At 41.3% G+C, this 26845-nt stretch overlaps 1 protein-coding gene and 1 long non-coding RNA gene across 4 annotated transcripts; one reads left to right on the forward strand and one right to left on the reverse strand.

Annotated features, from left to right (window-relative positions):
- Positions 1–733: 733 nt before the first annotated feature.
- On the forward strand, positions 734–20856 carry LOC117482799. 2 transcript variants are annotated; one of them, XR_004555921.1, is made up of 2 exons: positions 734–766; positions 20143–20856. It is a non-coding gene; the product is annotated as an uncharacterized LOC117482799 (long non-coding RNA). The 2 variants fall into 2 exon arrangements; XR_004555922.1 differs by lacking the exon at positions 734–766 and adding an exon at positions 1099–1127.
- On the reverse strand, positions 4476–26042 carry LOC117482798 (major histocompatibility complex class I-related gene protein-like). Of its 2 annotated transcripts, none has more exons than XM_034130981.1 (3): positions 25700–26042; positions 4767–4865; positions 4476–4561 (listed from the first exon to the last, which is right to left on the reverse strand). In XM_034130981.1, exons 1-3 carry the CDS (start codon positions 25914–25916, stop codon positions 4491–4493), a joined length of 387 nt encoding a protein of 128 aa, XP_033986872.1. In that variant the 5' UTR covers positions 25917–26042; the 3' UTR covers positions 4476–4490. The 2 variants fall into 2 exon arrangements, with proteins under 2 accessions (XP_033986872.1, XP_033986871.1); XM_034130980.1 differs by lacking the exons at positions 4476–4561; positions 4767–4865 and adding exons at positions 25059–25150; positions 25356–25457 and having other exon boundaries at positions 25700–26041.
- Positions 26043–26845: the final 803 nt, after the last annotated feature.

Consider the following 26845-nt stretch of genomic DNA (forward strand, 5'->3'; position numbering starts at 1 on the left):
GGTTTTGGTAAGTAATTATAATAGGGTTTTAATGAAATAACACAAAGGTGTACAACAAAAAGGGAGCAAAGGTAACCTAAGCTAAACAAAGAAGCCAAAAGGGTGCCAGTCTACTGCTAATAACAGAAAAAGGACTCTAAAACATGAGCCTAGTTATCACACCTGAGATCACTTCCAATCAGCACTAATGGAAGGAGCTGCAGGAAAACACAGCTAACAAAATAAACTAAACCCACCACTTTAAAACACATATATCAACACTCGACACTAAGCACATAACACTCGACACTAAGCACATAACACACGACACTAAGCACATATATCACACCAAACACAGTCTGTAGTGTCCACGACACAAGAGCAAAAGGTATGAGGCGTCTGATTGCAGCAGAGCCTCCTGAGTGATAATTGTCCCCAGGCTTTGTAGTAATCTTCGGAAGGTGTGCTCTGGGATTGCACGGGGATTGGAGAGCGTCGGGCCCGGCGTGCTCCAATCAGCGTCTTCGGAGGAGGACCAGGAGATGACAGCCCACGACATTAGGGCAACCACACAGCTCATTTACATTTTACACACAGCTGCAAACAATCTCAGACAGGTTAACGAGCAGACAGAAACAGCAGCCGTAACAGTGATCAATATGAAAAGAGGTAAATAAAGGTGATCAATATGGAAAGGTAAATGAAGGTGATCAATATGAAAAGGTAAATAAAGGTGATCAATATGAAAAGGTAAATAAAGGTGATCAATATGGAAAGGTAAATAAAGGTGATCAATATGAAAAGGTAAATAAAGGTGATCAATATGGAAAGGTAAATAAAGGTGATCAATATGAAAAGGTGAATAAAGGTGATCAATATGAAAAGGTAAATAAAGGTGATCAATATGGAAAGGTAAATAAAGGTGATCAATATGAAGAGAGGAGGTAACTAAAGGTGATCAATATGAAAAGGTAAATAAAGGTGATCAATATGAAAAGGTGAATAAAGGTGATCAATATGGAAAGGTAAATAAAGGTGATCAATATGAAAAGGTAAATAAAGGTGATCAATATGGAAAGGTAAATAAAGGTGATCAATATGAAGAGAGGAGGTAACTAAAGGTGATCAATATGAAAAGGTAACTAAAGGTGATCAATATGAAAAGGTAAATAAAGGTGATCAATATGAAAAGGTGAATAAAGGTGATCAATATGGAAAGGTAAATAAAGGTGATCAATATGAAAAGGTAAATAAAGGTGATCAATATGAAAAGGTAAATAAAGGTGATCAATATGAAAAGGTAAATAAAGGTGATCAATATGAAAAGGTAAATAAAGGTGATCAATATGAAAAGGTAAATAAAGGTGATCAATATGGAAAGGTAAATAAAGGTGATCAATATGGAAAGGTAACTAAAGGAAGTATTGACAGGTTTCTAAATGTGATTGAGTTTGTAAGTGAAAGTGTCTCTGATGGAAATGACTTCAGATCAATGGAAACCCAAAGGTAATGTTTGAGCGTCACTAAATGTTCCTAACAACACAGAACTGTATTATTCCCAGTCGTCATGGTAACGTCATCAGTTGCCGGGCAGATTTCACCTCAACAGGTTTCTGAAGCAGGAGCTCTGAGAACAGCTGAGTGATAGCGACACACACTGATAACACACACATTACAGAGATCAATACATCACTCAGAGTTACTTTATTTTGTTAAATGTTCCTCCATTAGAGAACATTTCCATTTGTTTCTTTTTAGAAAGCAGTAAACCATTGGATCTTTAGTTTCACATCAAATCCACTTTCCTCTAGTGTCTGAGACGCTAGTAGAAACCAATACATGTGTTGATGGAAAGACGAGAAGACGGACATTTGGGAGATGGGTTTTTATTGGAAAGTGAAACACGGACAGGAAAGGGTTAACAATGCAGAGCAACTTAGCAAAGGGAAAACAATATCACTCGCTTCTACCTGGCCGGATCCAAACATAAACAAGCTGAATATTTACACTGATACATGAACTGTGTGTGTGTGTGTGTGTGTGTGTCTGTGTGTGTAACTAGAGAACACAAACTTCTCTTAACAGCACTCATACCTCTTTTCCACCAAACCGGTTCCAGGGCCAAAAAACCACACTTTATAAAGTGAGGCAACACTAACCAGGCTTCGTGTGATTCTGTTTATTTGTACCTTACTTTGACCATCCATTCGCTGTTATTGATCATTGTGGAGAGCAGGCAGACGTTTTGTTTTGTATTATAGCAGCTATCGGATGGAATCAATGCATGGGCTGTACAGGTTGTCATGTCCGACTATCACAAGTAGAATCATAATGAAAAATAAGCCGGTAAAATGTGCCTGTAGAAAACGGCTTATGCCACAATAGGATAGCAACAAGTAGTCAATAGTCAGTTTAGCTTCGGTTGCTATGCTAACACTTGTGTCCTGCTTTGCTGTTGCTTTATATTAGTCCACAGGAGCCAGGTTGAGATATCTATCAGGTTTTATTCTGTAATACACGGGACAACCACACACATCCACAGTTGAGCCAAATAAACAGTGGGATGTTGCTCAGTCCGAAGCTAAGAATCCTTTGACACTGATGATCGTATAGTGGTAACATTTTTCTTAAGAAAAAGGATTCTAAATCAGGGTTGCCAACTTTGGGTACCTGGCTGGAGTGAGATTTTGATATCATGGGTTTGATTACACATATGCGCACTAAATGACTGCTATCGTGTCAGCAGCGGGACCTTAGCATATATATAGGATATATATACAATATATACAAATACACAATAATGGACACAGACTATAAAGGGCACACAGTTTCATTCACTAATGAAAGTCAAACACATGTTTCCACTGTTTTATTGTGTGCCTGTCGCGATAAGCAATTAATTGACTTATCGTACGATAAATAAAAATGAACTCGATAACTTTTCTGACCTCGATAAATTGCCATTTACATGAGGATGTGACTAGCAGTTTGAAAGGATGTACTTGAATTATTATTATATATTATCATTATGTCAGTGGTCTAAAATGGTGATACAACGGTGCCGACAATATTATCGTTTATCGCAATAATTTCCGGGAAAATGTATCCAACAAAATTAATTATCGTGAGAGGCCTATACATGAAACACACACACACAAACAAATCTACAGACTTACTCCAAACTGCCAAATATATTAATTAACACACTCTCACTCTCATATACTCTGTGACTCTATTTTGGCCTAGTAGAACAATAAGCAGCAGACTTTTACTTTTTTATCATTTCTACTGGATCTTAGATCTGCGCATGCGCAATACGGGTCGATTCCCACTGCTCTGCTGTCTGTTAACGTTGTTAAGAGTGGTGGGGGCGGGGAGGGAGCGGATCGACAGCTTGAGCAGCTGTCAACTCAACATTGTAAATAACCAACCAAAAACGATCGCCGGTTCATCTTGTTTTTGGCGTGAGAATAGTTAGGGCAGCGTGAGAGCGTGAGATTGAGAGTGAAAGCGTGTGTCACACGCCAGATGCGTGAGAGTTGGCAACCCTGTTCTAAATAAAAATGTAAAGAAAACCAAAAACAACAATTACAAACATAAAACAATTTGGTTTGTAATTGTGAGTCACAATAAAGATGAACTAAAGTAAGTACCTACATGAACAGTACTCACAGATCAAGATAATATTTACAACTGTGTTTAAATTAAAGCTATGCTGCCATCTTGTGATAACTACAAAATATAGCAGTCATATTTAATACACATAAATTACAGCTCAATAAAACAGGCTCAAAGTAAACATACCTGTAATACACGGGACAAACACACACATCCACAGTTGAGCCAAATAAACAGTGGGATGTTGCTCAGTCTGCAAAGCAAATCATTGACGTCCATGCCACATGCACTCCTTCACACCGTTAGCGGCTAACTAGTTAGCTGGAAAATGGCTCACTCAGTTTATGTACAATTATTTAAAAAAAGTAATACACTACGGAATCTAAAGACATTCAGTTTAACATAAAATATAACAGTAAATGCAGATTCAGCGCAACACTAGCTTCCGGCTGCGGCTCAAAAACTATGGCTGTAGTCCCAGTTTAACAGGATTTAATAAAAACAAACATTCTTTATTTACACTGTCACACTATGCTAACATCAGCCATTTTATACCAGAGAAACTTTCATAACAGTGTTGTGATGCCAAACAGCGTCAATTCAGACTGACACACATTCACTTATGGAGGGGGGGGTATTTATCAGCTGCTGTGTGACAGTCAGACAAAGAATACTTTCCAGCTGCCGTGAGTTAACGGGAGAATAAACTCTGCTGTGAGCTAACGGAAAATCCAGAAGCAACGTCACTACGCTAATCGATTATGTTCTGTCACTGCATCGATGCAGAATCGTCCACGTCCGCATCGCAATGCATCGTAGAAACGATTCATTTGAACAGCCCTAATAAAGAGGGCAGCTCTGTAACAACAGGTGGAGAGTTGATGTGAAGCCCCTCACTCTGATGGCTGGTTCAGTCTCTCAGTGAGCTCAGAGCTGGAGACAGGAGAGGGAGTGTTGTTATTGGCTGAAAGGAAAAGCAGAGAAAGTGTTTCAATCCACCGCCCCGTACACAACAAGGAACTAGACCACACTGATTATCCCTGTAGAAAACACACCAAGTGCTTTCCATATCCACATTACACTGAGCTCTGAGTTTGATCTGATACCTCAAAGCCTTACATTAACAACACTGAGAACTCATGAGACAAGGTTTCTGATTGGTCTCTCACCGTTCCTCTTCCTGTAAACCAGGAATCCAATCCCAGCGATGACAAGAGCGAGGAGGAGAGCAGCACCACCGAGGATGAAGAGGAGGCGGTAAGGATTCCCTGTGGAGCAGAAACAACAGGAAGTCTCAATCTGAACGGAGGAAGGAAGCTTCTTCAGGATGGGCATCAGGTCTGAGGCTCCTGAAGGGCCCCTTTCTCCTCGTGGTGTCATGCTGGGTTTGTCTTGAACCATTCTTAGTCTCTCTCCCCTGAGACCCATGTTTCAGGAGAGAGAGACTATGACATGTTGTCAGGGTCTGTTGATTGTTAGTAACCGTTGAGCCGTTGTGATGCAGTCTTACCTCTGTTGGTCCTGATCCCAGCTGAGTCCAGTACGATGACGTGGTCCTCCTCCCCAGAGAGCTGGAACACACATCGGTACTTGTCCCAGTGTTCAGCGGGGAATGAGGAGACGTCCAGGTCCACGCTCATCTGGAAGGATCCGTCGTGGTTGGGCAGGATCTCTCCGTGGTCCACGTTTTCGTGAAGCTCCTCTCCGTCTCTGGTCCAGAACATGAGGGCTCTGTCCGGGTAGAAACCTGTAGCGTGGCAGCTGACTGGAGAGGAGGGGGACTTCTGGAGCAGAGACACTGAGGGGATCTCTGCACAAACACACTTTAGAGGTTATTGACTCACAGTAATATCACTACAGGGAGTTATGATGTACTGTGAGCATCACTGAAGGAGAACACAGAGTCAGTGTTTCAGAGAAATTGGTTAAATAAAGACTTTCTTCTCAGTTTTATATAATTTAATATCAAATACTGTTTAGTGTTGTTCAGATTAAAGAAGCACGTTGAATATCTCCTCTTAGACTTTTGGAAATGAAGATGTTTTTTTTATTTCCTGACATTTAAATGTGTAAACAATTAATTTATTTATCTGAAAAATAGTCATTACTTAATCTATACTGACAAGAATATTAAGTTTGATCCCAAAATAAGTAGAAGAGCAACAGATCAGATTATCTCCACTGTACTGTGTTGTGCTATAGTACCATTCACTGATTAGTTGATCAAAAGAAAGTTAATTACAACACGTCTGATTATAAAATAACAGTTTAAGTTCTTTATTAAAGAAATATACCAAACATTTTATAGTTCCAGTTTTTTTTAAATATAACTATTTTGGTCTTAAAGGTCCCATGTCATGCTTTTCTGGTTATTACCCGTCCCCTTGTGTTCTGTAGCTTCTGCATGTAAACGGTCTGCAGAGTCACAAACCCTCAAAGTACACCCTGTAGCGAGTAAAACTCTAACACAGAAAAGACCTGTCTATGCTGCCCCAGAACGCCTCGTTGGACATTTCTCTTTTCCATTGTTTACTTCCGGGGCCATTGACGTCAGTACATCTGGAGACCAATAGGGATTCAGGATCGGACTCCGGTAAAAAACATATATGGCTGTACAGACCAGAGATTCTGTTACAATTTTATAATTTTTTCGTTGTGAGATAGGGCTCCTCGTTTATGGCAAAAAGCAGGATGTATAACGCAAGACAAATTGAGAGCATCATTTAGAAAGGGAATGCAGCAAAATAATCGTTTTATTTCGATTAGGTTGCTTTCATAATCGTTGCAAGCCAAAATCATAATCGAGATTAAAATACGATTAATTGCTCAGCCCTAATGTGAGACAGTGTGTGAGACACATAGTGAGACACAGAGTGAGACTAAGTGTGAGACACAGAGTGAGACACAGAGTGAGACACAGTGTGAGACACAGAGTGAGACACAGAGTGAGACACAGAGTGAGACTCAGAGTGAGACTCAGAGTGAGACACAGTGAGACACAGAGTAAGACACAGTGTGAGACACAGAGTGGGACACCGAGTGAGACAGCGTGAGACACAGAGTGAGACGCAGTGAGACACAGAGTGAGACAGAATGAGACACAGTGTGAGACAGAGTGAGACACAGAGTGAGACACAGAGTAAGACACAGTGTGAGACAGAGTGAGACACAGTGAGACACAGAGTGAGACACAGAGTGAGACGGAGTGAGACACAGAGTGGGACACAGAGTGACACACAGTGTGAGACAGTGTGAGACACAGAGTGGGACACAGAGTGAGACAGAGTGAGACTAAGTGTGAGACAGAGTGAGACACAGAGTGAGACACAGTGTCTCATGTTGAAGTCATGTGTTGTAATGTCAGAAACAAACATTAACATGGAAGTGTTTATGAAACTCCATCAGGTCATGTGACTACCTGTTCTCATCAGAAAGCTCCTCCCAAGGTTCACATAGTTCTTCAGAAACTCAGGACAGATCTGGGTGAAGTAGTTCTTGTTCTGGGCCATCAAAGCTTTGTTATTATCCAACATCTGTTTGATGAGGAAAGCCTGTGGTTTTGCAGCGATCCATGACTCTGTCTCCAGGTCCAGTATTATGAAGTCTTCTCCATCAAAACCAAAGTGATTATAACCTTTGACCTCACCAGTCTCATCATCCCAATCACAGCCGGACATCATCTGGAAAATGTGGACACCTGAGAGAGAGAGAGAGAGAGAGAGAGAGAGAGAGAGAGAGAGAGAGAGAGAGAGAGAGAGAGAGAGAGAGAGAGAGAGAGAGAGAGAGAGAGAGAGAGAGAGAGAGAGAGAGAAAGAGAGAGAGAGAGAGAGAGAGAGAGAGAGAGAGAGAGAGAGAGAGAGAGAGAGAGAGAGAGAGAGGGAGAACAATAGATTCAGTTCTTAATGCCCCTCAGACTACCTGTGTGGAGACCTCCCCTGCAGTCTGTGAACATTTTCTTAATTTTTTTATTAATAAAGTCACTTCAACTAGGACTCAAATCACTGCTCCAGTAAACGACACCTCTGTCTCTGCCCCCTGCTTTGCTGTTTTTGACTGTTTTGTCTCCAAAATAAAGCCCTCTGGTTCTCCAATCGACCCTGTCCCTCCTCGATTTTTTAAAGAGGTATTCCCCACTGTAGGATCTTTTGTTCTTGACGTTTTTAACAGCAGTCTGCTCACAGGGGTTGTTCCGGAAAATTGGAAACATGCAGTTGTATAACCACTTATTAAGAAACCCACAGTTCTTGCAAACTTTAGGCCCATTTCCAAATTGCCTTTTATGTCCAAAATCCTAGAGAAGATTGTTTACAGTCAACTTCTCGCTTTTCTGGAAGAGCAAAAGGTACTCGAGGTCTTCCAATCTGGTTTTAAAACCTTGCACAGCACGGAATCAGGTGAATGCATTATCCTTTTACGGGCCGTCTCCACAGCAGCGTTAAAAAATCTTGAAACGCTTCTGCCCATTCACTTTGAATGGGGTGACGTCACTTTCCCTCACTTTTCGCCGGAATGCATTGTGGGCAGGCGAGTGGAGATTCTCAGGATTTTCAAGATTCAAAGTTGAACAATGTTCAACTTTTGAAGCTGAGGTGGAAGCGGCAGCCAATCAAATCCCGTGTACGCAAATCTGGCAGTTCAAGCTCTAGCCAATCAAACGGCGTGTATGCTGGGAGAGACATACCGCAGATCATTTCCTCATATTCCAAAAAATGGAGGAGAAATTAGCGGTAGCGAATCAATCACCCGGTGCTTTATGACCAGACCTACCGGGATATAAACCGGAGGAGCCAGGCATGGAGGGAGGTGGCAGAGACAGTGGTATGTTTTCGCCTGTTTTGGGGAGTTTATATCCAGTTTACTTCGGGCTTTTTGGCTTCGTATGTCGCGGGCGGGAGATTCATGTGATTGGTTGATCGCAAAAAAATCCCCAAGCCTCAGATACGCCCACCTCCAAGATTTTTTTAACGCTGCTGTGGAGACGGTCCGTCACTCCTTGATCTAACAGCCGCTTTTGATACAGTGGACCATGAGATCCTGATAGCTCGGTTGGAGCAGTGGGTGGGCATTGGGGGCAAAGCCCTCGAATGGTTTAGGTCGTATCTGACTGGTAGGACTTTCTGCGTCAGCCTTTGGGACTCTGAGTCCTCATCTGCTCCTCTCCTTTGTGGGGTTCCACAGGGCTCAGTGTTAGGCCCCCTGTTGTTATCCCTGTATTTGCTCCCTCTTCCATTCTTAGGAAGCACGGCATCGCTTTCCATTGCTATGCAGACGATTGCCAAATATATGTGCCACTTAAAAAGAACGAGTCATATTCAGTTAAACCGCTGTTAAACTGCCTTGAAGACATTAAATCCTGGATGTCATGCAACTTTTTAAAATTAAATGATGACAAAACCGAAGTGATGGTTTTTGGTGCCCCTCGGACCACTCCCATAGACCTAGGATCCTTGGGCCACTCCACCAGGCCTACCATCACAAATCTTGGGATAAAGATGGACCCTGAACTCAAACTGGACAGCCAGATCAAGGCAGTCGTTAGAAACAGCTTCTTCCACCTCAGGCAGCTAGCCAAAATAAAGCCTTTTTTAAATAGTGACCTCTTTGAAACGGTAATCCATGCCTTCGTCACCTCCCGCTTGGATTATTGTCATGCACTATATATTGGGATAAGTGCGTCCTCCCTTGCTCGCCTGCAGATGGTGCAAAATGCAGCAGCACGGCTACTAACTGGCACACGCAAACGCAAGCACATTTCCCCCATTTTATCTTCACTCCACTGGCAGCCCGTTCATTCGAGGATTCATTTTAAAACTCTTTTATTTACTTTTAAAGCCCTCAATGGCCTGGCCCCGCCCTACCTCTCTGAGCTGTTACACAGCTGCACGCCAACTCGCACTCTCAGGTCAGCTTATCAGTTGCTCCTGAGCAGTGGTGTAGTCTACGTGATACGCTGGTATACGCAGTATACCCACTAGAAAATGCCAATGATTTCCGTATACCCTCTTAAAAATGAGCGATGATACGTAACAACATCATTGTGTGACTGCGCTTTCACGCTTTCGCCCCTTCTGTGTCAATACTTTTGGACATCTGGGGCTTCCGTCGCCTGTGGCCTGTTGCTAAGCAACAGCAACACACTTTGTTCAGCTCTGACAAACCCCACGTTTCTCTAACGTTATCAGAATTTGATCCGTCCACCATTCAAGTTTGCGGAGCGCTAAACAGGAAGCAAACATGAAACGAAAACAGACGACAATATTTCAATGTTTTCCGAAGTTTTCCCCTACTACCACTACAGAAGAAGAGCCAGGTCAGGCGGCTGTCCTAAAGGTGACAGAGAACGAGCCCGGCGCTACCGCAAAGTTAGCCGGTAAGTGAAATTAGCATGGTTATCATTAACGTAACTGTAGCAGGGGATAGTTGGTTAGAACTAGCTAACTTGATCAACGTTAGTGTGGTGGATCAATGGAAGAGAAAGGGAGCGAGATACTGCGTGTGTGTATGATGTGTGTGTGTGTGTGTGTGTGTATGTGTGTAGCTGTGTGTGTGTAGCTTTGTGTGTGTGTGTGTGTATGTGTGTATGTGTGTATGTGCAGTCATGAACAGAACACAATGTTTATATTATCTCCTTGTTTCGGACACAGATGAGAGCTCCTGGCCAGCCTTGTGGACTGAAAGTCAGGCTAGGGAATTTAAGAACAGGCATCCTTGGTTAGAGTGGAGGGACAGAAAGTTAGGTAAATGTCAGCACACATGCAAAGGAAAGCTGATCTAAACAACAGAAATTCATAAAGTCAATGGCTATGCAAATGAGAGTTAATTCATGGTCATGTTAAAAGTGCATTTAAAACATTTGCACCATTAAATTACTATATGTTAGTTATCAGTAGTTGTCAAATAATTAGCTATTGAACAAGTGGAACATTTTTCTCCTTTTATCTGCTTTTCATGCATTTGTTAGCCATGATGTAAATATTGTAAGCAATTTATTAAATACTTTTGAGTAAATCTTGGCTCTTTTCTGCAGATGTTATTGGTAAAAACTTGTATTATGCTAATTAATCATGGTTTTGTTTATTTCCAGGTTGTGCTCTTTGCAGAGATACAAAATCAACCGGTGTCCTCACAGAACAACGAGTGTCTATGTCTGAGGAGTGGGTGCACTTTAAGATCCAGTCCTCAGATTCAAGCAGATCAACATCTCTGGCCTCTTTGAGAAACAAGATTAGACGACATGAGACGTCCAGAGCACACAAAATAGCCCAGGAGCTCACGGAGAAGGGTGGACAGGATTTAGTTGGAAATTTGGTGAGAGCTGTGTCAGAGACTGTGTTTGCAGATACAGATTCTGTATTCAGAACAGCATACTATCTTGCGAAGATGAACCAACCTTTTACTGACCATGATAGTCTCATTGAGCTTCAGGAAAAAAATGGTGCCAACATGAACTGTTTGGACACTGCAGGCTTCACTGAAGAGTGGCTTCAAAAGAACTGGGTCTCATTTGTTTCTGATGGAGCCAGTGTCATGTTAGGCAAGAACTCTGGTGTGGCAACCAGGCTGACAGCAAGGTACCCTAACCTCTTCACATGGCACTGCATGAACCACCGTTTGGAACTGGCTGTATCTGATGCTGTGGATGAGGTTCAGGCAGTCAACCACTTCAAAGTGTTCCTAGAGAAGATCCACAATCTCTACAGTCAGTCCAATATAAATTCACGAGAGCTTCTGGAAGCAGCACAAGAAGTGGGCTCGCAAGTCCTGAAAATTGGCAGAGTTTTAAGTACGCGATGGGTGGCCAGCAGTTTCCGTTCTGTAAAGGCTGTGTGGACATCATATGAAGCACTCAATAGACACTTTGAAAATGCTGCAGGCGACCAAACAAGAAGCAGCAAAGAGAGACAAACTTATAGAGGCCTGGCACGTCGAATGCAAAGCAAGGAATTCCTGTGTGACCTCAGACTCATGTTTGATGCACTGTCTGAACTTGCAAACCTGTCTCAGCAACTCCAGGCCCATTCTGTCACACTCTTGAGAGCAGACCATCTTCTAAAGCGCACCATCAGAATGCTGGCATCATTCAAAGATACCCAAGGAGAGAAATTAGAGGAGGCACTGACTGCACAAGCTTTGGGACATTTAGGATCTGTTCCCTTGGAGTCAAATGCAAAGCTCACACCAATCAATGCAAAACAATTCCTACAAAGTCTGATCAACAACTTGGAGAAGCGCCTCTCATTTGATGGTGAAATGCTTCATGATCTCAGTGTTCTGGATACAGGCAACTGGCCATCAACCCCTGGCATACGGCATGGTGAGGCACAAGTGAAACGACTCTGCAGGCGGTTCAATCTTGGTGAAGAGCAAGCAGTTAATGGTATGAGAGATTTCCTTGAGCACCCAGACAGTGAGCCTGAAAGCTTAAAGCCACACATACAATGCATGAAGACCATCCCTTGCAGCACTGCTGAGTGTAAAAGGGGCTTCAGTCTCATGAACAATATATGCACAGACAAGAGATCAACACTGTTGTTGTCAAATGTAAGTAATTGGATGATGATCAGCATCAATGGGCCCCCTGTAACACTTTTTGAGCCTAGGAAGTACGTCACAACATGGCTGAGAAGCCATCGCTCTGCCACGCAAGCAAGGAGGCAATGCACACCTCAGATGCCTGAGTACAAACATATCTGGAAAGCTCTGTAGACTACCAGACTATGTCTAGAAGTGTTCCATCCTTTTTTCAGGGCTTGTGGACTAACACAGTGAACCCAGTATGGACATGTTGAGTGCTTTTTCAACCCTCATTTATTGAGGTGAAGCTTATTTGTTAATTTGTTTCTTGTTTGAAGCTAATTTGTCTTGTAACACTTCAAGGATGTTTGCTTGTTCATTTAAGCTGATACAGTACATAGTTTGACAATGATTTATGGAAGATAATAGGGCTGAACAAGTTTGAATAAATATCTAATGCATTGAAAAATATGTTTAAAATGATTATTGTGTGATATTTGTGCAGATCTATGCGAAACAAAGATGTGTTTTTAAGTGTAGAATATGATGTGTGGGTCAGGACATCTGTAGCATGACCATATTTATTGTATATTACTTGAAAATTGCAGTAGGCCATATTGAGATTTTGATAAAAATGTTGATTAATTGTTCAACCCTAGAAGATAAGTGGGCTTTTTCCATCATTGTTCATTCTTTTATTTTTTTATTTTTTTATTGTTAATGTCACTGGCAGTTAAAAGTCACATAAAAATGCTTATAATTCATTGACATGTTGATAACACATAACCAGTCTCAAGACTAGTCTATGCATTAGTGAGTGTGATGGTGTTCATGAGGTGTTGCTTTGAGACAGGTGTCGCTCCGCGATGCGTCGCTCTAGGATGGATGAGTACAATTATTACAGTATACCCACTACAAAAAAGTAGACTACACCACTGCTCCTGAGGGTGCCAAAAACCAAGTCTAAGCGCAGAGGGGACCGTGCTTTCTCTGCTGCCGCCCCTAAACTGTGGAACGACCTGCCCTTGTTAATCAGACAGGCTCCCACACTGCCTGTTTTTAAATCCCGTCTTAAAACCCACCTCTTCTCCTTAGCATTCGTGAACAAATAGATTGTTGCTTTTATTTGCTTTCAGTGGTCTATTGTTTTTATTATATGGCTGTTTTTTATTTATTTTTTAATTGTTACGTTTATTCTGGTTTGTTTTGTGTTTGTATCTTTTATTTTAAATGTATTTATTTTATGTTTTGTGAGCTGAGCTGTGTGATTTTATATTTGATATATCTCTCTGTACAGTACTTTGGTCTGGAGGGGGATTTCCCCACTCACACACATGGTAAAAAAAAAAGGTGAGGGCTTCGCGCATGCAGTTTTGCATCAGAGTGAACCTACACTCTAGCTCTGACATCTGGAAACGGAAAAGCAGTTTTATTGATTATGGATTATCAGAAATGATTTCAAAGGGACACAGACACATTGGATTAACCTATGGATTAACTTCAGCAGCGTTTTTATCGTTTTAATGCCATTGAAGACCACTTTTGACCAGACAAAGACACAGGTGAGCCATGTTAGCGTTTTTAGCTACCTCGCGCCACATGTTTTGATGTCTGTTTTTGTTTATAAAGTCGCAAGTTCATATTGAGTGATAATGAATGTACCCATCGATTCTGTGTCACCTCACGATGTGAAACGATGTCATGGATGTGCAGAAAAGATAAATAATAAGGTTTTCTGAGTGATTTTCGGTGCAGTAATCTGTTAGCATTTTTCGCTCGTTGCTAATTCAGAGGCTGAGTGTTAGCATTGTGGGTTTTTTTTTGAGAAAAAATAAAAAAAGATCAGTTAGATGAGTTTCTTCCCGTTACATGGATATAAAACATTCATAGTTTATTAAATGAACATGCCCTCAGACACTGTTTCCTGCAAGATGTTGCGGGAGGGCCCCGGTACCGTGGTCTCTCGGGCTAAACAGGTTAAACTGTGGGGTTTTTCGTTTTTTGGAAGTTTTTCCTTGTACGATGTAAGGGTCTAAGGATTGTCGTATTGTCATACTGATATTCTGTACAAACTGTGAAGTCCACTGAGACAAATGTAACATTTGTGATATTGGGCTATATAAATAAACTGATTGATTGATTGACACAGCTGCGAGAGGGGATTCAGCTGTATACGGAGACGATAGGTTGGGACGTGTCACGTGTGCCGGAGACGATAGGTTGGGACGTGTCACGTGTATACGGAGACGATAGGTTGGGACGTGTCACGTGTGCCGGAGACGATAGGTTGGGACCATAGACTGTATATATAAATGGACGTAGGGTCCGTGACGTCACCCATAAGATTCTGCAGAGTTGCCGAGAAGCCCTTAGTATGCGGAGTCGGCCACTAACGGCTCGACAGTGACGTCAGAGTTCCACTCCCGCCTGCTCCAGCCTGCTCCAAATAAGGGCAAAGAGGCGGAGCCGAGGCGGGACCTGCTGCCACCGGGCTGGAAGTTCCAGAGCTAGCTGAAGCTACCAAGCTAAGCTAACATGCTCCCCATCTGCACACTGCCGTCGCATTTTACGTTTCTAAGGTAAGCGGACATGAAACTATTCAGCAAAACTATAAATAATAATCTAAGTTATTGAGTTTTTAGCATAATACTTCAGAATCTTAAAATCCCTTAACGTTTGTATACAATGTGCTAAATGCAACACTGGAATCAAGCAAATTAATATGTTTGCATGACATTAGTTATTTATATTTTGCCATCACTTAATTATACGTTTAATACATTTAAGTCAAGCTAAGGTACATGTGATGATAGCTAGTTAGTGCTCTTACCTGTGAGGCCTCCTCCAAACAGCATTATAACCAGACTGTATCATTAAAACTACAAGTACCAGTTCTAGATCCTTGACTTTAGACAAACAATTCAAAAGACAAAATTATATATTTAAAGACCAATCTTTATTTGAAGGTGCCTCTTAACCTGAGATATTAGTTATACAGTAATAGTATTGACAATCTAAAAAAACTGAGCAACTCAACAGTCAACTTTATATTTCTTATTGTCTAAAGCATTTATTATTTTCATTTTTCCCCTCTCATATTCAGTGTGGATGGATTGAGACAACGTGGTGTCCAGAGAGCTGCAGAGACTTCAGGGAGAAACCTCCGTGTGATGGACGTCCAGTCTGTTGGTTTGGAGAAGACTGAGGGTCTTTCCTCAGCGAGGAGGACCAGGCCTGATGGAGGAGCCCATGCTGGGCATAGCTGATACCACCTGATCAGGCCTTGTCTGTCACTTTATTTGACTAAATGTGTTTACTTATACATTTAATATGTTTACACCTTCTGTCCATATGTGCTTTTTATTTAAAACATGTTTGATTAACTTTTGGTTCAGATTTCAATAAATTGAATTTGCACTCCTTTTGTCCATTATTCTTACTGAAAATGTTAGATTACACATTCACATCCGACTGAAGATTGGCCCCATTTATTTGCGTTGCAAACTCTGCGGTACAAGGTACATGTTGTGAAGCTCATGAAGTGAGGCAAATAGAAATAATCAGCTGATGGAGTGTAGATGTGGAAATAGGTGCATTCGATCAGCTGACTGTGTTTTCACAATAAAAGTAGTTTCTTAGTGAATGTCCTGTCCTGGTCTTAACATCTCATAACATCAGCTTTTAATTTTCCTATTGGATGTTTTTCTTGACCCTCGGAGAAAGAGGAGATGCTGAGTCGTGTCTTTCAGGCATGTCCTTTCCTAACAAAAATTACAGGAAACATAAAACATATTATTGCAGAACAAGTGTGTTATTTATGAATGAGGTGTGCTTGTGTTTAGGGGCTGTAGATATAATTATTTTGTAATTGTAATGTTTTTTTTTATTTCAACAGTGAGCTACAAAGACAATCAGATTATGAATGAACAGTATGAAATTCATCAACATTGAAATGTATTTTATTATCAAAATAATATTTAACTGTTATTAAAACAAGCTTGCTCTGTTGTCTCACTGAAAGAATAACTTTTACCACGTTTTTACAGACAATATTGAGAGATAAATAGCAGTTGTCACTATGCGTTAAATATCTTTGCCTTCAATACATTAAATTAGAAAGCTGACAGTCATATTGCTTGTTAACATCTAAATGTAACCCTTTGCATGGAAAAAACCCTCAACTTCACTGATGTGTAGGTGATCTAGTATTTAGTATTGTTTAATGGAATGTATAGCAGTGTATTAAAGTCAATACTTCATTTATTTAAACCAATATCTTTCTTGATTCTTTGTACAGTATGAAAAAAGAGTATTTGTACCTGTGCTGAAGTTCACTGCTGTGAGGAGTCCAGTTCTGTCTCTCACTCTCTGGTCCAGCCTGTCGAATCACCTGGACACTTTAAACAAACAGATATATATGTAAAGAACCATGTGTACAAACAATATAACTTATTCTCTTCTGTTGAACATGTTGGATTGTGTATTGTCCGAGTCAGGGTCCTTTTTATTTTACTGTAACTTTGGAAGTTGTGTTACCAATGCTTACTGTTTATTTGATACCAATTTGGTAATGCAATTAATAAAAACAACAATGTTTGGGTTCGTTCTTCAGATGACTGTGATGTTAACGTGTAAGCTCAATAATGAACTCCAGCTCAACCAACCATATTGTAATATCTAAGTAATCATCTTGAAATATGACATTAATAATTGTAATATACACACATCTTATTGTGAGGTTGATTTCACATAGCCTACACTACTTCGACATTAGCTTGTCTACATACTTGAGCATAGCCAATTTAAATTAACCTTAGCATGCATACAGTTCCTACCTACATAATAAAATATCTCTCTAAGTTACAAGGATGACCTTATTTTATCAACCTCAAACAGAAGCCTTTTGTTCTACAGTATTATCCCACTTAACGCTTAACACTTGTCTATTTCGTTTTAACCTTTATATATACAGTCTATGGTTTTAAGTTAACTTGGAGGCTAAGATTAGCATCGGTAGCACCGATGTAGCTACCACTCGCTTACACGCTAACCCAAGCTTTAACATTCATTACGTAGCTGATTGAAATCATAAACACATAAATAAAGTACTCGAATTTCACTTACCGCAAAACGGCATTCATGCACCGTCTGTTTTAACCGCAGAGCGAGTCACAATAGTCCGATATATAAGCAAGAAGAACAAACAAAGACGGCCGGGGTCAAGTTGTGTTCCCTGGATGAACTGACCAGGCAGAGAGTCCCTGTAGCTTCACGGAGACGGAGCAGCTAGCAGAGAGACAAGAAGCTAACAGCAGCAGTCACTTGACAGAGCTGTCACTCAATGTGACCACGCCCTAATTTATGCAAAAACTTTAAGACCTAATATAAATAAAAGGGTCGCGTTAGAACACAATTCACTCACAGATTCATCATCATGAAGGTGGAATCTAACTATATACATAATAATATTTATTGCATCCAGGGCTAGAAACGTTTTTTTTCTGCTGTGAAATTGGGCATTTTAACATGGGGGTCTATGGAAATTGCTCCTTTCTGCAGTCATCGCCTATCGGCCAATATATGAACTGCAGTTTGTGGCACTTCCGTATTGGCGTCCCGGCTCTTCCCCAGAGTTTGCCGCTTGTTATTTACATATATGATTTTTTTTTGTATCATATTTGATACGTCAGGCGTTTATGGCAATTTATTGAACAACACAACGTCTCCTTTTGAAACAAAAACAAATATTGATTATTACATTTGGAAGATTTTGAACAACCCGAACCAACAGGCTATATAAATACAGAGTATTTCTTTGCCATCTAAAAGTACATGCAAACACAAATGATGTTGTACTCTCTGACTTGGTCAATATAACATAGATTATAATAGCCAAGGAATTGTTTTAATAAAAAATCAATAAGTTGTGGCAATTATTAGCAAGTGAGTCATTGCAACAAACTCACCGGGTTACAGAATGACCGGGTTACCAAATAAACACGTAAATATCTCAAAGTTTAATTAAATAATCTAAACAGTGTTTTTGGCATTGTGGTAAGCATAATGCAGATTGCATCATGAAATGTACTACAATGACACTGATTATTTCCAGAGAAATGTACTCAGATACCTGCTGTATACTATTTGATACATTTTCAACACGATTTTTCTATGAAATAAGCTACAAAATATAAACTGATTATAAGTTGTTTCAATACAGTAAATATTCATAGTGAAATATCAGTAACAATATAAAAGTCATTTTTACCGTAATTTATTCAATATTGGCAAAGATGTCGCTACAGCCTGCAGTGCCCGGATGATCCACCAGAGGACAGAAGACATGTATCACATTGCATACAACAGGTCTTTTAGGAACGTACTAGTCATTTGGATGACGTAGAGGTCTCAGAAACTCATGTATCAAATATGATACACTTGGCGTTATAGGGTTCAAGTTAATTTAATTTCTGTGTTAAAGCTCAGCAGTCCGGAGGAGTGTTAAGCTGCAACAGTTTACCTTAAAGGGGACCTATCATGCAAAATGCACTTTTGTACGTCTTTTATACATGAATATGTGTCCCCGGTGTTCCAGGGAACTCACCAAGTGTCAGAAAACACAACCCTCTCTATTTTCCTCCATACCCAAATCTCTAAAAAAGGGGCTGCAACGGATCTGATAAAACTGATCCAGATCTGAACACTGTCCTGACGTCAGGACGGTGGCGCTACGGCTATTGGGCCAACTCCACCAATCAGGAGGAGACAGCCACGGCCATTGCCGTTCGAAAGCACTGGAGACGCTGTAGTACATATGCCAGGCCTGTAAGAGGCGCTGTAGTCTGCCACAAAAGCAGCGAAGAAGACTTCCCGCCCATAGTTACCATGGTTACCCTTCTGTTTATTCTCCGCTGTGGCTTTCTTTCTCCCTCCCGAGGCAAGCGTTTGCTCCCGCTGCTTTAATTCAATGCAATCCCTCCCCGTCGAGGCAAGCACTGTAATTCTCTCCGGTTAGCCCACCAGCAGATGACAAACACCCACCTCTCCGCCTCTTCCAAGGAACGAGGGGACCGTGCGGCAGAGTTTCAGTTTCAGTTTGTTTCGCCGGTCAAGATGTCCGTTAAAGTTTAAATCTTCCGGACAAAATTCGAAAAGTGCCGGTCAAAGGTCTTCTTTGTTATTTATTGAGCTTTAAAACAAATGAATAACGACTCTATATAATAAAACACGGAGATCTCTTTTTCTCCCCCTCTTCTGACAGCCCAGCAGCTGATCAGAGCACGTCTCCCCTCTCCTGCAGGGGGGCGTGGTCAGCAGAATCAGACCCGTAGACAGCAAACAGCACATAGAGCGAAATGAGGCATGGCTAAAATGCATGATCTGTTTGGTATTTTGAAAACAGAAACGTATAAATATACCTTATATAGGTATGGCCCTACAATATATCATTTAAATATAGCATGATAGGTCCACTTTAAGCTGTAATTCAACCTGAACTTTCATTCTGTTGGAGATCAGATATTTCTTTCTGCTTTTGTCACTTTTTGGTTGTTTCTGATATTTGTTTCAAAACAAGTCATCTTCATAAAAATATGAAGAAATATAAAACCATGATAACACATACAATGCAAAAACTGGGTCTTTTATCACATACATGTATATTACAACATATCATTTATTCTATTTCAAGAAATATAGGCTATATACATTTTTTACTGTGATTAAAAATCCATTCAAATTCAAATGATTCAAAATTCTGGGAAAAAAGTCAACATTTAGAAAAAAAGTCAAAATTCTGAGAAAAGTCAAAATTCAGAAAAAAGTCCAAATTCAGGAAAGAAATCATTATGGGAAAAAAGTCACAAAAAAATCAAAAAGTCACAAAAAAAATCAAGTCAACATTTAAAAAAAATGATCTACATTATTGAAAAAGTCCACATTTTGAAAGTCCAATTTATTTATTTTATAATTCAATTTTTGTTTTTGTCAAAATTCTGAAAAATGTAAAAAAAAGAGATTATATAACTAAAGGAAGTATTGACTGGTTTCTAAATGTGATTGAGTTTGTAAGTGAAAGTGTCTCTGATGGAAATGACTTCAGATCAATGGAAACCCAAAGGTAATGTTTGAGCCTCACTAAATGTTCCTAACAACACAGAACTGTATTATTCCCAGTCGTCATGGTAACGCCATCAGTTGCCGGGCAGATTTCACCTCAACAGGTTTCTGAAGCAGGAGCTCTGAGAACAGCTGAGTGCAGCGACACACACTGATAACACACACATTAGAGAGATCAATACATCACTCAGAGTTACTTTATTTTGTTACATGTTCCTCCATTAGAGAACATTTTAATTTGTTTCTTTTTAGAAAGCAGTAAACCATTGAATCTTTAGTTTCACATCAAATCCACTTTCCTCTAGTGTCTGAGACGCTAGTAGAAACCAATACATGTGTTGATGGAAAGACGAGAAGACGGACATTTGGGAGATGGGTTTTTATTGGAAAGTGAAACACGGACAGGAAAGGGTTAACAATGCAGAGCGACTTCATGTCACGTTCACCTCTGAACCCCAAACTAAAGAGAACGTCACAGTCCGCTGGCTCTGTACACAAAACCTCCCTGTCCCTAAATCATAGCAACATTATCAAAATCACACACTATTATGTTTTAAAACCAATTCAAGAGACATGTTATAAATAAAGACACTTCTGATTCATTTAGAAAAGCTCAGAAAGGGAAAACAAGATCACTCATTTAGATAACACAAACTCCTCTTAACACCACCCATGCCCCTTTCCACCAAACCGGTTCCAGGGCCAAAAAAACACACTTTATAAAGTCAGGCAACACTAACCAGGCTTATTAGATGGCTTCGTTGAATACTCAATTCTGATTGGTCAATTCAGAACACGTGACACGTTGTTAATCCAGTAGTACAGACCACTGTCAAGGATTTATTGACTGTTGTTAAGGACGCTCACATCTGCAGAAAGAAGTCCGGTCGATTTCACTGTATACAGTTTGGCCGAAAAGCAAACTGCATGCAGTTTGCTTTTCAAACTGTTTGCTTGTCTTTAGTTTTCCGTTGTCTCCCGTCCAGGGGCGGATCTAGAAAAATATTCATGGGGTGGCAAGAGGGTGGCAGGAGAATTTCAGGGGTGGCATCCCCTGGCAGAAGTATATGCTGATTTAATCGCAGTCATATCAATTAATGTTAACTTGGAAAGCCACAATATTTATATTTTAACTCAATAACATTTGGTGACATTATTGTGGCACATCAGTAAAGCCTTAAAGGAGAGGTGTCATGCTTTTCCGGTTATTACCCGTCCCCTTGTGTGTTATGAAGGTTTTTATGCATGTAAATGGTGTGCAGAGTCAAAACCCTCAAAGTACACCCTGTAGCGAGTAAAACTCTAACACAGAAAATACCTCCCCAAAACGCCTCGTTGGAGATACGTCATTGTCCATTTGATTCTTCTGGGTACGGGGTGACGTAACCCCGTACCCGGAACGAAATGGACCAATCCGTGGAGCCGTTACGTTACGTCCGCGGAGCCGTTACGTTAAGCCCCCGCTGATTGGTCCAAATTGACCAATCCACGGACTTCCTCACACACAGACAGCTCTGCTGATTTCTCCTCCCTGGCTGCAGGCTGATAACAGACAGTTGGGATCGCGGCAAAATTCTCTCTGCAGACCCATTCTCTCTGCAGACCCATTCTCACAGCGTTTATCAACCTTTTTCTTACTCAATATCAAGCCACACTTATTGTTTTTACTTCGGCTGTGAGTGTGTGTGTGCTCAGGATGAGTTTGGCTGTGTTTGGCTGTGTATGCTAAACAAGGAAACAACACCTCCACGGAGCTCAGCGCGATTCACAACGTCCCGACCAATCAGAGCACACTGTGCTCACAGGGAGGGTGGGGGCTGGAGCTATTGGAGCTACAACGAGCCGTTAAAGGCAGAGAGTGAAATTCAGTGAATACACGTAGTTTACAGAGATGCTGTATGAGAAACCAATGTGAGTTTGGAAAAATGCACAGTATAAATCTATTTTAGTAGACCTCAACAATGGAATTATGATCAGTGGAAATGGCCATGACACCTCTCCTTTAAATATAAATATATAAGGTGGCAGACATAATTGAATTAATTTTAACTGAACAATAACTGAATGAGTTTGTCTCACTCTTAGACCAGCAGGGGTACCAAATCTATGCAGACTGCTGCAATAAGTACATTAATTAAAGGTGGGGTAGGTAAGTTTGAGAAACCAGCTCGAGATACACTTTTTGTTATATTCCATGGAATGCTCTTAACATCCCGATAGCAATGAATATCTGAAGTGCTTTGACAAAAAATCCATAAAGAAATGTCATCTGTGGAAGCCGTAGTACTGTAAAAAGCACGACCAATCATCTGAGCCGGCCTGGCTAAAATAACTGGATGGCCTACCTGCCTGTCAGCCTTCCATCTGTGCACAAACTTATCTCGTGCCCTCATTGGTCATGTGCGCGTTCGTGTGTGTTGGAGGAGGGGCTCTGTAAGGAAGTGGGAGATTTTTTCCGGTTGTGTATTTTCTAATTCTAGCGATCTCGAGCCGGTTTCTCAAACTTACCTACCCCACCTTTAACTGTCTCGTCGATGTTTGTCTAAATTAATATGATACTATTAACAATCATATTATTCCTATCAGCTGTCAATCACTGTTATGATTCACATATTCAGTGTTATTATTGAATAAACTATATATTTTGGAGGAGTTAATGATGAATGTTCCTCAAGATGCTTGCTCACCCTCCTTCAAATTTGAAAGACAAGTAATTACTATCATATATCAAAAGAATCAAAGGAACAGTTCAGCGCCCCACAACTTTACTGCAAACAGTTACAACCTGGACTTTACATCAGAAAGAACAAACATTAAAGAAGTGACTAACTGCATCAGTTAGGGTTAAAAAATGTGTATTCAGCTAAAACATATACATCGCTGCAGTTATTATCCAGTGGAAAGCCCTTACCTACTGGCCTAGTTACATCAAAGTGGTTACTTTTTTTTGGCTGGGCAGTGTAGTTTTACACACCGTCTTATTCGACTTTCTCAGGACTTGAAACTGATATATGCTGTATGTTATACACACGTAAGGTCATCATCTTAACAGTTTATTATGCTCATCGAATCATCCGTGAGCAGAGCATCAAGTTGGCATGACTATAACAGCTGAATGTGGCGATTACCATCTTGTTCAGCAAAACGCCTCACAAACTTTATAAGATTTAAAGCTTTAGTGTGTTTTGATTCAATGCTGAATACAGCCAAACTTGACAGTCTCTTCTCTGTCATTGTAGACCGCAAATACCTCATTCCTTCTGTCTACTTGGATCCGAAATGCTTCTCGTTTTGCGCTGTCCCCCCGTTCAAATGAAATCGCCGCCAATCATATTTCCACGCTCGTGCCAGGGCCGGGGGAGGGGTTACAAGGCTCGCGTCTTGTGCTGCATTCACTTGCACTCGGACATTCAAGATTTTCTCTCATAAATGTCCGATGAGCCACAACTTTTCTTTCAAAACAAAGCTGCCAACTGGGGTGGCAGCTGGGGTGGCAAGGCATTTTTCTGAGGTGGCAGCTGCCACCCCGTGCCACCCCCGTAGAACCGCCACTGCCCGTCTGAGAGCAACATGGAGGATTTTAATATTAATTTTAATATATTTGGAGAGCACAGTCATTTGGATGAATGGTTAGTGGCTGATGAGTCTCCAGTGAAGAAAATAAAAAGACAAGAGGGACAAGAAAACAGCGGAGAAGTAACGGGGCAGAAACCCTCAACATGGAGCTGCGGTCCTTTTTATGCAGCGGTCCAGACATAGACATCAAACGGCAAAACATATTCAGTGTGCAGTTCCTTTGGCATTAGGGCAGGGATATCTAGATACTTCCCAAGGTTTGACATAATGAATTGTGCTACTTTTAAAGCAAGTAGCGATGTTTTCAAATCTTTAATAAAAAAGCTCCTCAAAAACGCTATCGAAGCAGTTCCTGCCGTTGCTACGTAGTTTAAATGGTAACAACGGACTATTTTTCTTAGCGGATGCATGTCATTTTAAATTTAAATCAATAATCCGATTTTTTAAATCAATAAAAACAATTTCTAAATCTATAAAATCATTTCAATTAATATTGGGAGTCATATCGTTACTTTGTTGAGAATGTGGCCTTGTAATAAGCGGGATAATGTGCAGCGAGGCGGTCATTATGAAGAACACCCTTCATGCTGATCAAGATCTCTCCGCTTCGCGTCGGGATCCTGATCAGAAGGGTGTTCTTTTACCCATAATGACCGTCTCGCTGCACATTATCCCTTACTTAGTGTGATTCTGTTTATTTGTACCTTACTTTGACCATCCGTTCGCTGTTATTGATCATTGTGGAGAGCAGGCAGACGTTTTGTTTTGTATTATAGCAGCTATCGGATGGAATCAATACATGGGCTGCACAGGTTGTCATGTCCGACTATCACAAGTAGAATCATAATGAAAAATACGCCGGTAAAATGTGCCTGTAGAAAACGGCTTATGCCACAATAGGATAGCAATAGCAAGTAGTCAGTTTAGCTTCGGTTGCTAAGCTAACATAACCCATTTTATACCAGAGAAACTTTCATAACAGCGTTGTGAAGCCAAACAGCGTCAATTCATAGGGGGGGGGTATTTATCAGCTGCTGTATGACAGTCAGACAGAGAATACTTTCCAGCTGCTGTGAGTTAACGGGAGACTCTGCTGTGAGTTAACGGAAAATCCAGAAGCAACGTCACTACGCTAATCGATTATGTTCTGTCACTGCATCGATGCAGAATCGTCCACGTCTGCATCGCAATGCATTGTAGAACCGATTAATTTCAACAGTCCTAATAAAGAGGGCAGCTCTGTAACAACAGGTGGAGAGTTGATGTGAAGCACCTCACTGTGATGGCTGGTTCAGTCTCTCAGTGAGCTCAAAGCCGGAGGCAGGAGAGGGAGTGTTGTTATTGGCTGAAAGGAAAAGCAGAGAAAGTGTTTCAATCCACCGCCCCGTACACAACAAGGAACTAGACCACAATGATTATCCCTGTAGAAAACACACCAAGTGCTTTCCATATCCACATTACACTGAGCTATGAGTTTGATCTGCTACCTCAAAGCCTTACATTAACAACCCTGAGAACTCATGAGACAAGGTTTCTGATTGGTCTCTCACCGTTCCTCTTCCTGTAAACCAGGAATCCAATCCCAGCGATGATGAGGAGAGCGAGAGCAGCCACTACAGCACCGATGATGATGAAGAGGAGGAGGGGATTCCCTGTGGAGCAGAAACAACAGGAAGTCTCAATCTGAACGGAGGAAGGAAGCTTCTTCAGGATGGGCATCAGGTCTGAGGCTCCTGAAGGGCCCCTTTCTCCTCGTGGTGTCATGCTGGGTTTGTCTTGAACCATTCTTAGTCTCTCTCCCCTGAGACCCATGTTTCAGGAGAGAGAGACTATGACATGTTGTCAGGGTCTGTTGATTGTTAGTAACCGTTGAGCCGTTGTGATGCAGTCTTACCTCTGTTGGTCCTGATCACAGCTGAGCCCAGTACGATGACGTGGTCCTCCTCCACCCCAGAGAGCCGGAACACACATCGGTACTTGTCCCAGTGTTCAGCGGGGAATGAGGAGACGTCCAGGTCCACGCTCATCTGGAAGGATCCGTCGTGGTTGGGCAGGATCTCTCCGTGGTCCACGTTGTCGTGAAGCTCCTCTCCGTCTCTGGTCCAGAACATGAGGGCTCTGTCCGGGTAGAAACCTGTAGCGTGGCAGCTGACTGGAGAGGAGGGGGACTTCTGGAGCAGAGACACTGAGGGGATCTCTGCACAAACACACTTTAGAGGTTATTGACTCACAGTAATATCACTACATGGAATTATGATGTACTGTGAGCTAGGGATGCATATCGTTGACTTTTTTTACGATACCGATACCACTGAACGATACCGATACTCGACCGATACATATCGTGATACTTTCATGTTGCATAAGGGAAAAATGTAATCATCCCGCAATGACTCCCATGAAGTGCTTTATGATATAGTTAACATGTCAAATGAATATTAAAATTAATTGTGGGACTTCGACCTTTTAGTACTGAACAAACAATGAAAAACGCGTTTGACAACACAGGCTTGAAGACTGTATATTCCTGTACTCTGATTTTATGTGACAGTAGCACATGTTTTGAGAGGTTGGATGTGTTGCCGCCTTTCCCAGAAATAAACTTCTTGCAGTGGTTACAGACCCCACCATTCAGACTGGCAGTGGTTACAGACCCCACCATTCAGACTGGCAGTGGTTACAGACCCCACCATTCAGACTGGCAGTGGTTACAGACCCCACCATTCAGACTGGCAGTGGTTACAGACCCCACCATTCAGACTGGCAGTGGTTACAGACCCCACCATTCAGACTGGCAGTGGTTACAGACCCCACCATTCAGACTGGCAGTGGTTACAGACCCCACCATTCAGACTGGCAGTGGTTACAGACCCCACCATTCAGACTGGCAGTGGTTACAGACCCCACCATTCAGACTGGCAGTCATATGCAGCCACACTTAAGATTTTCGTGCCGACATATAGCTAATGAAAAAACGAAAGCTAACCGAAAGGCTCAGACGTTCGGGAGGAAGGTGATTGCTTGGCAATCAAGCCAATCA

Source organism: Trematomus bernacchii, unplaced genomic scaffold, assembly GCF_902827165.1.
Source record: "Trematomus bernacchii unplaced genomic scaffold, fTreBer1.1, whole genome shotgun sequence".
Lineage (NCBI taxonomy): Eukaryota > Metazoa > Chordata > Actinopteri > Perciformes > Nototheniidae > Trematomus > Trematomus bernacchii.

Excerpts from the sequence above, each read along its gene's own strand:
- LOC117482798 (XM_034130980.1), bottom strand. The coding sequence starts at position 25,916 with ATGTTCTGGACCAGAGACGGAGAGGAGCTTCACGACAACGTGGACCAC. Across the intron at positions 25,458-25,699 it reads TGTGATCAGGACCAACAGAG|GGAATCCCCTCCTCCTCTTC; the intron begins GTAAGACTGCAT and ends TCTGCTCCACAG. Across the intron at positions 25,151-25,355 it reads GGTTTACAGGAAGAGGAACG|CCAATAACAACACTCCCTCT; the intron begins GTGAGAGACCAA and ends TTTTCCTTTCAG.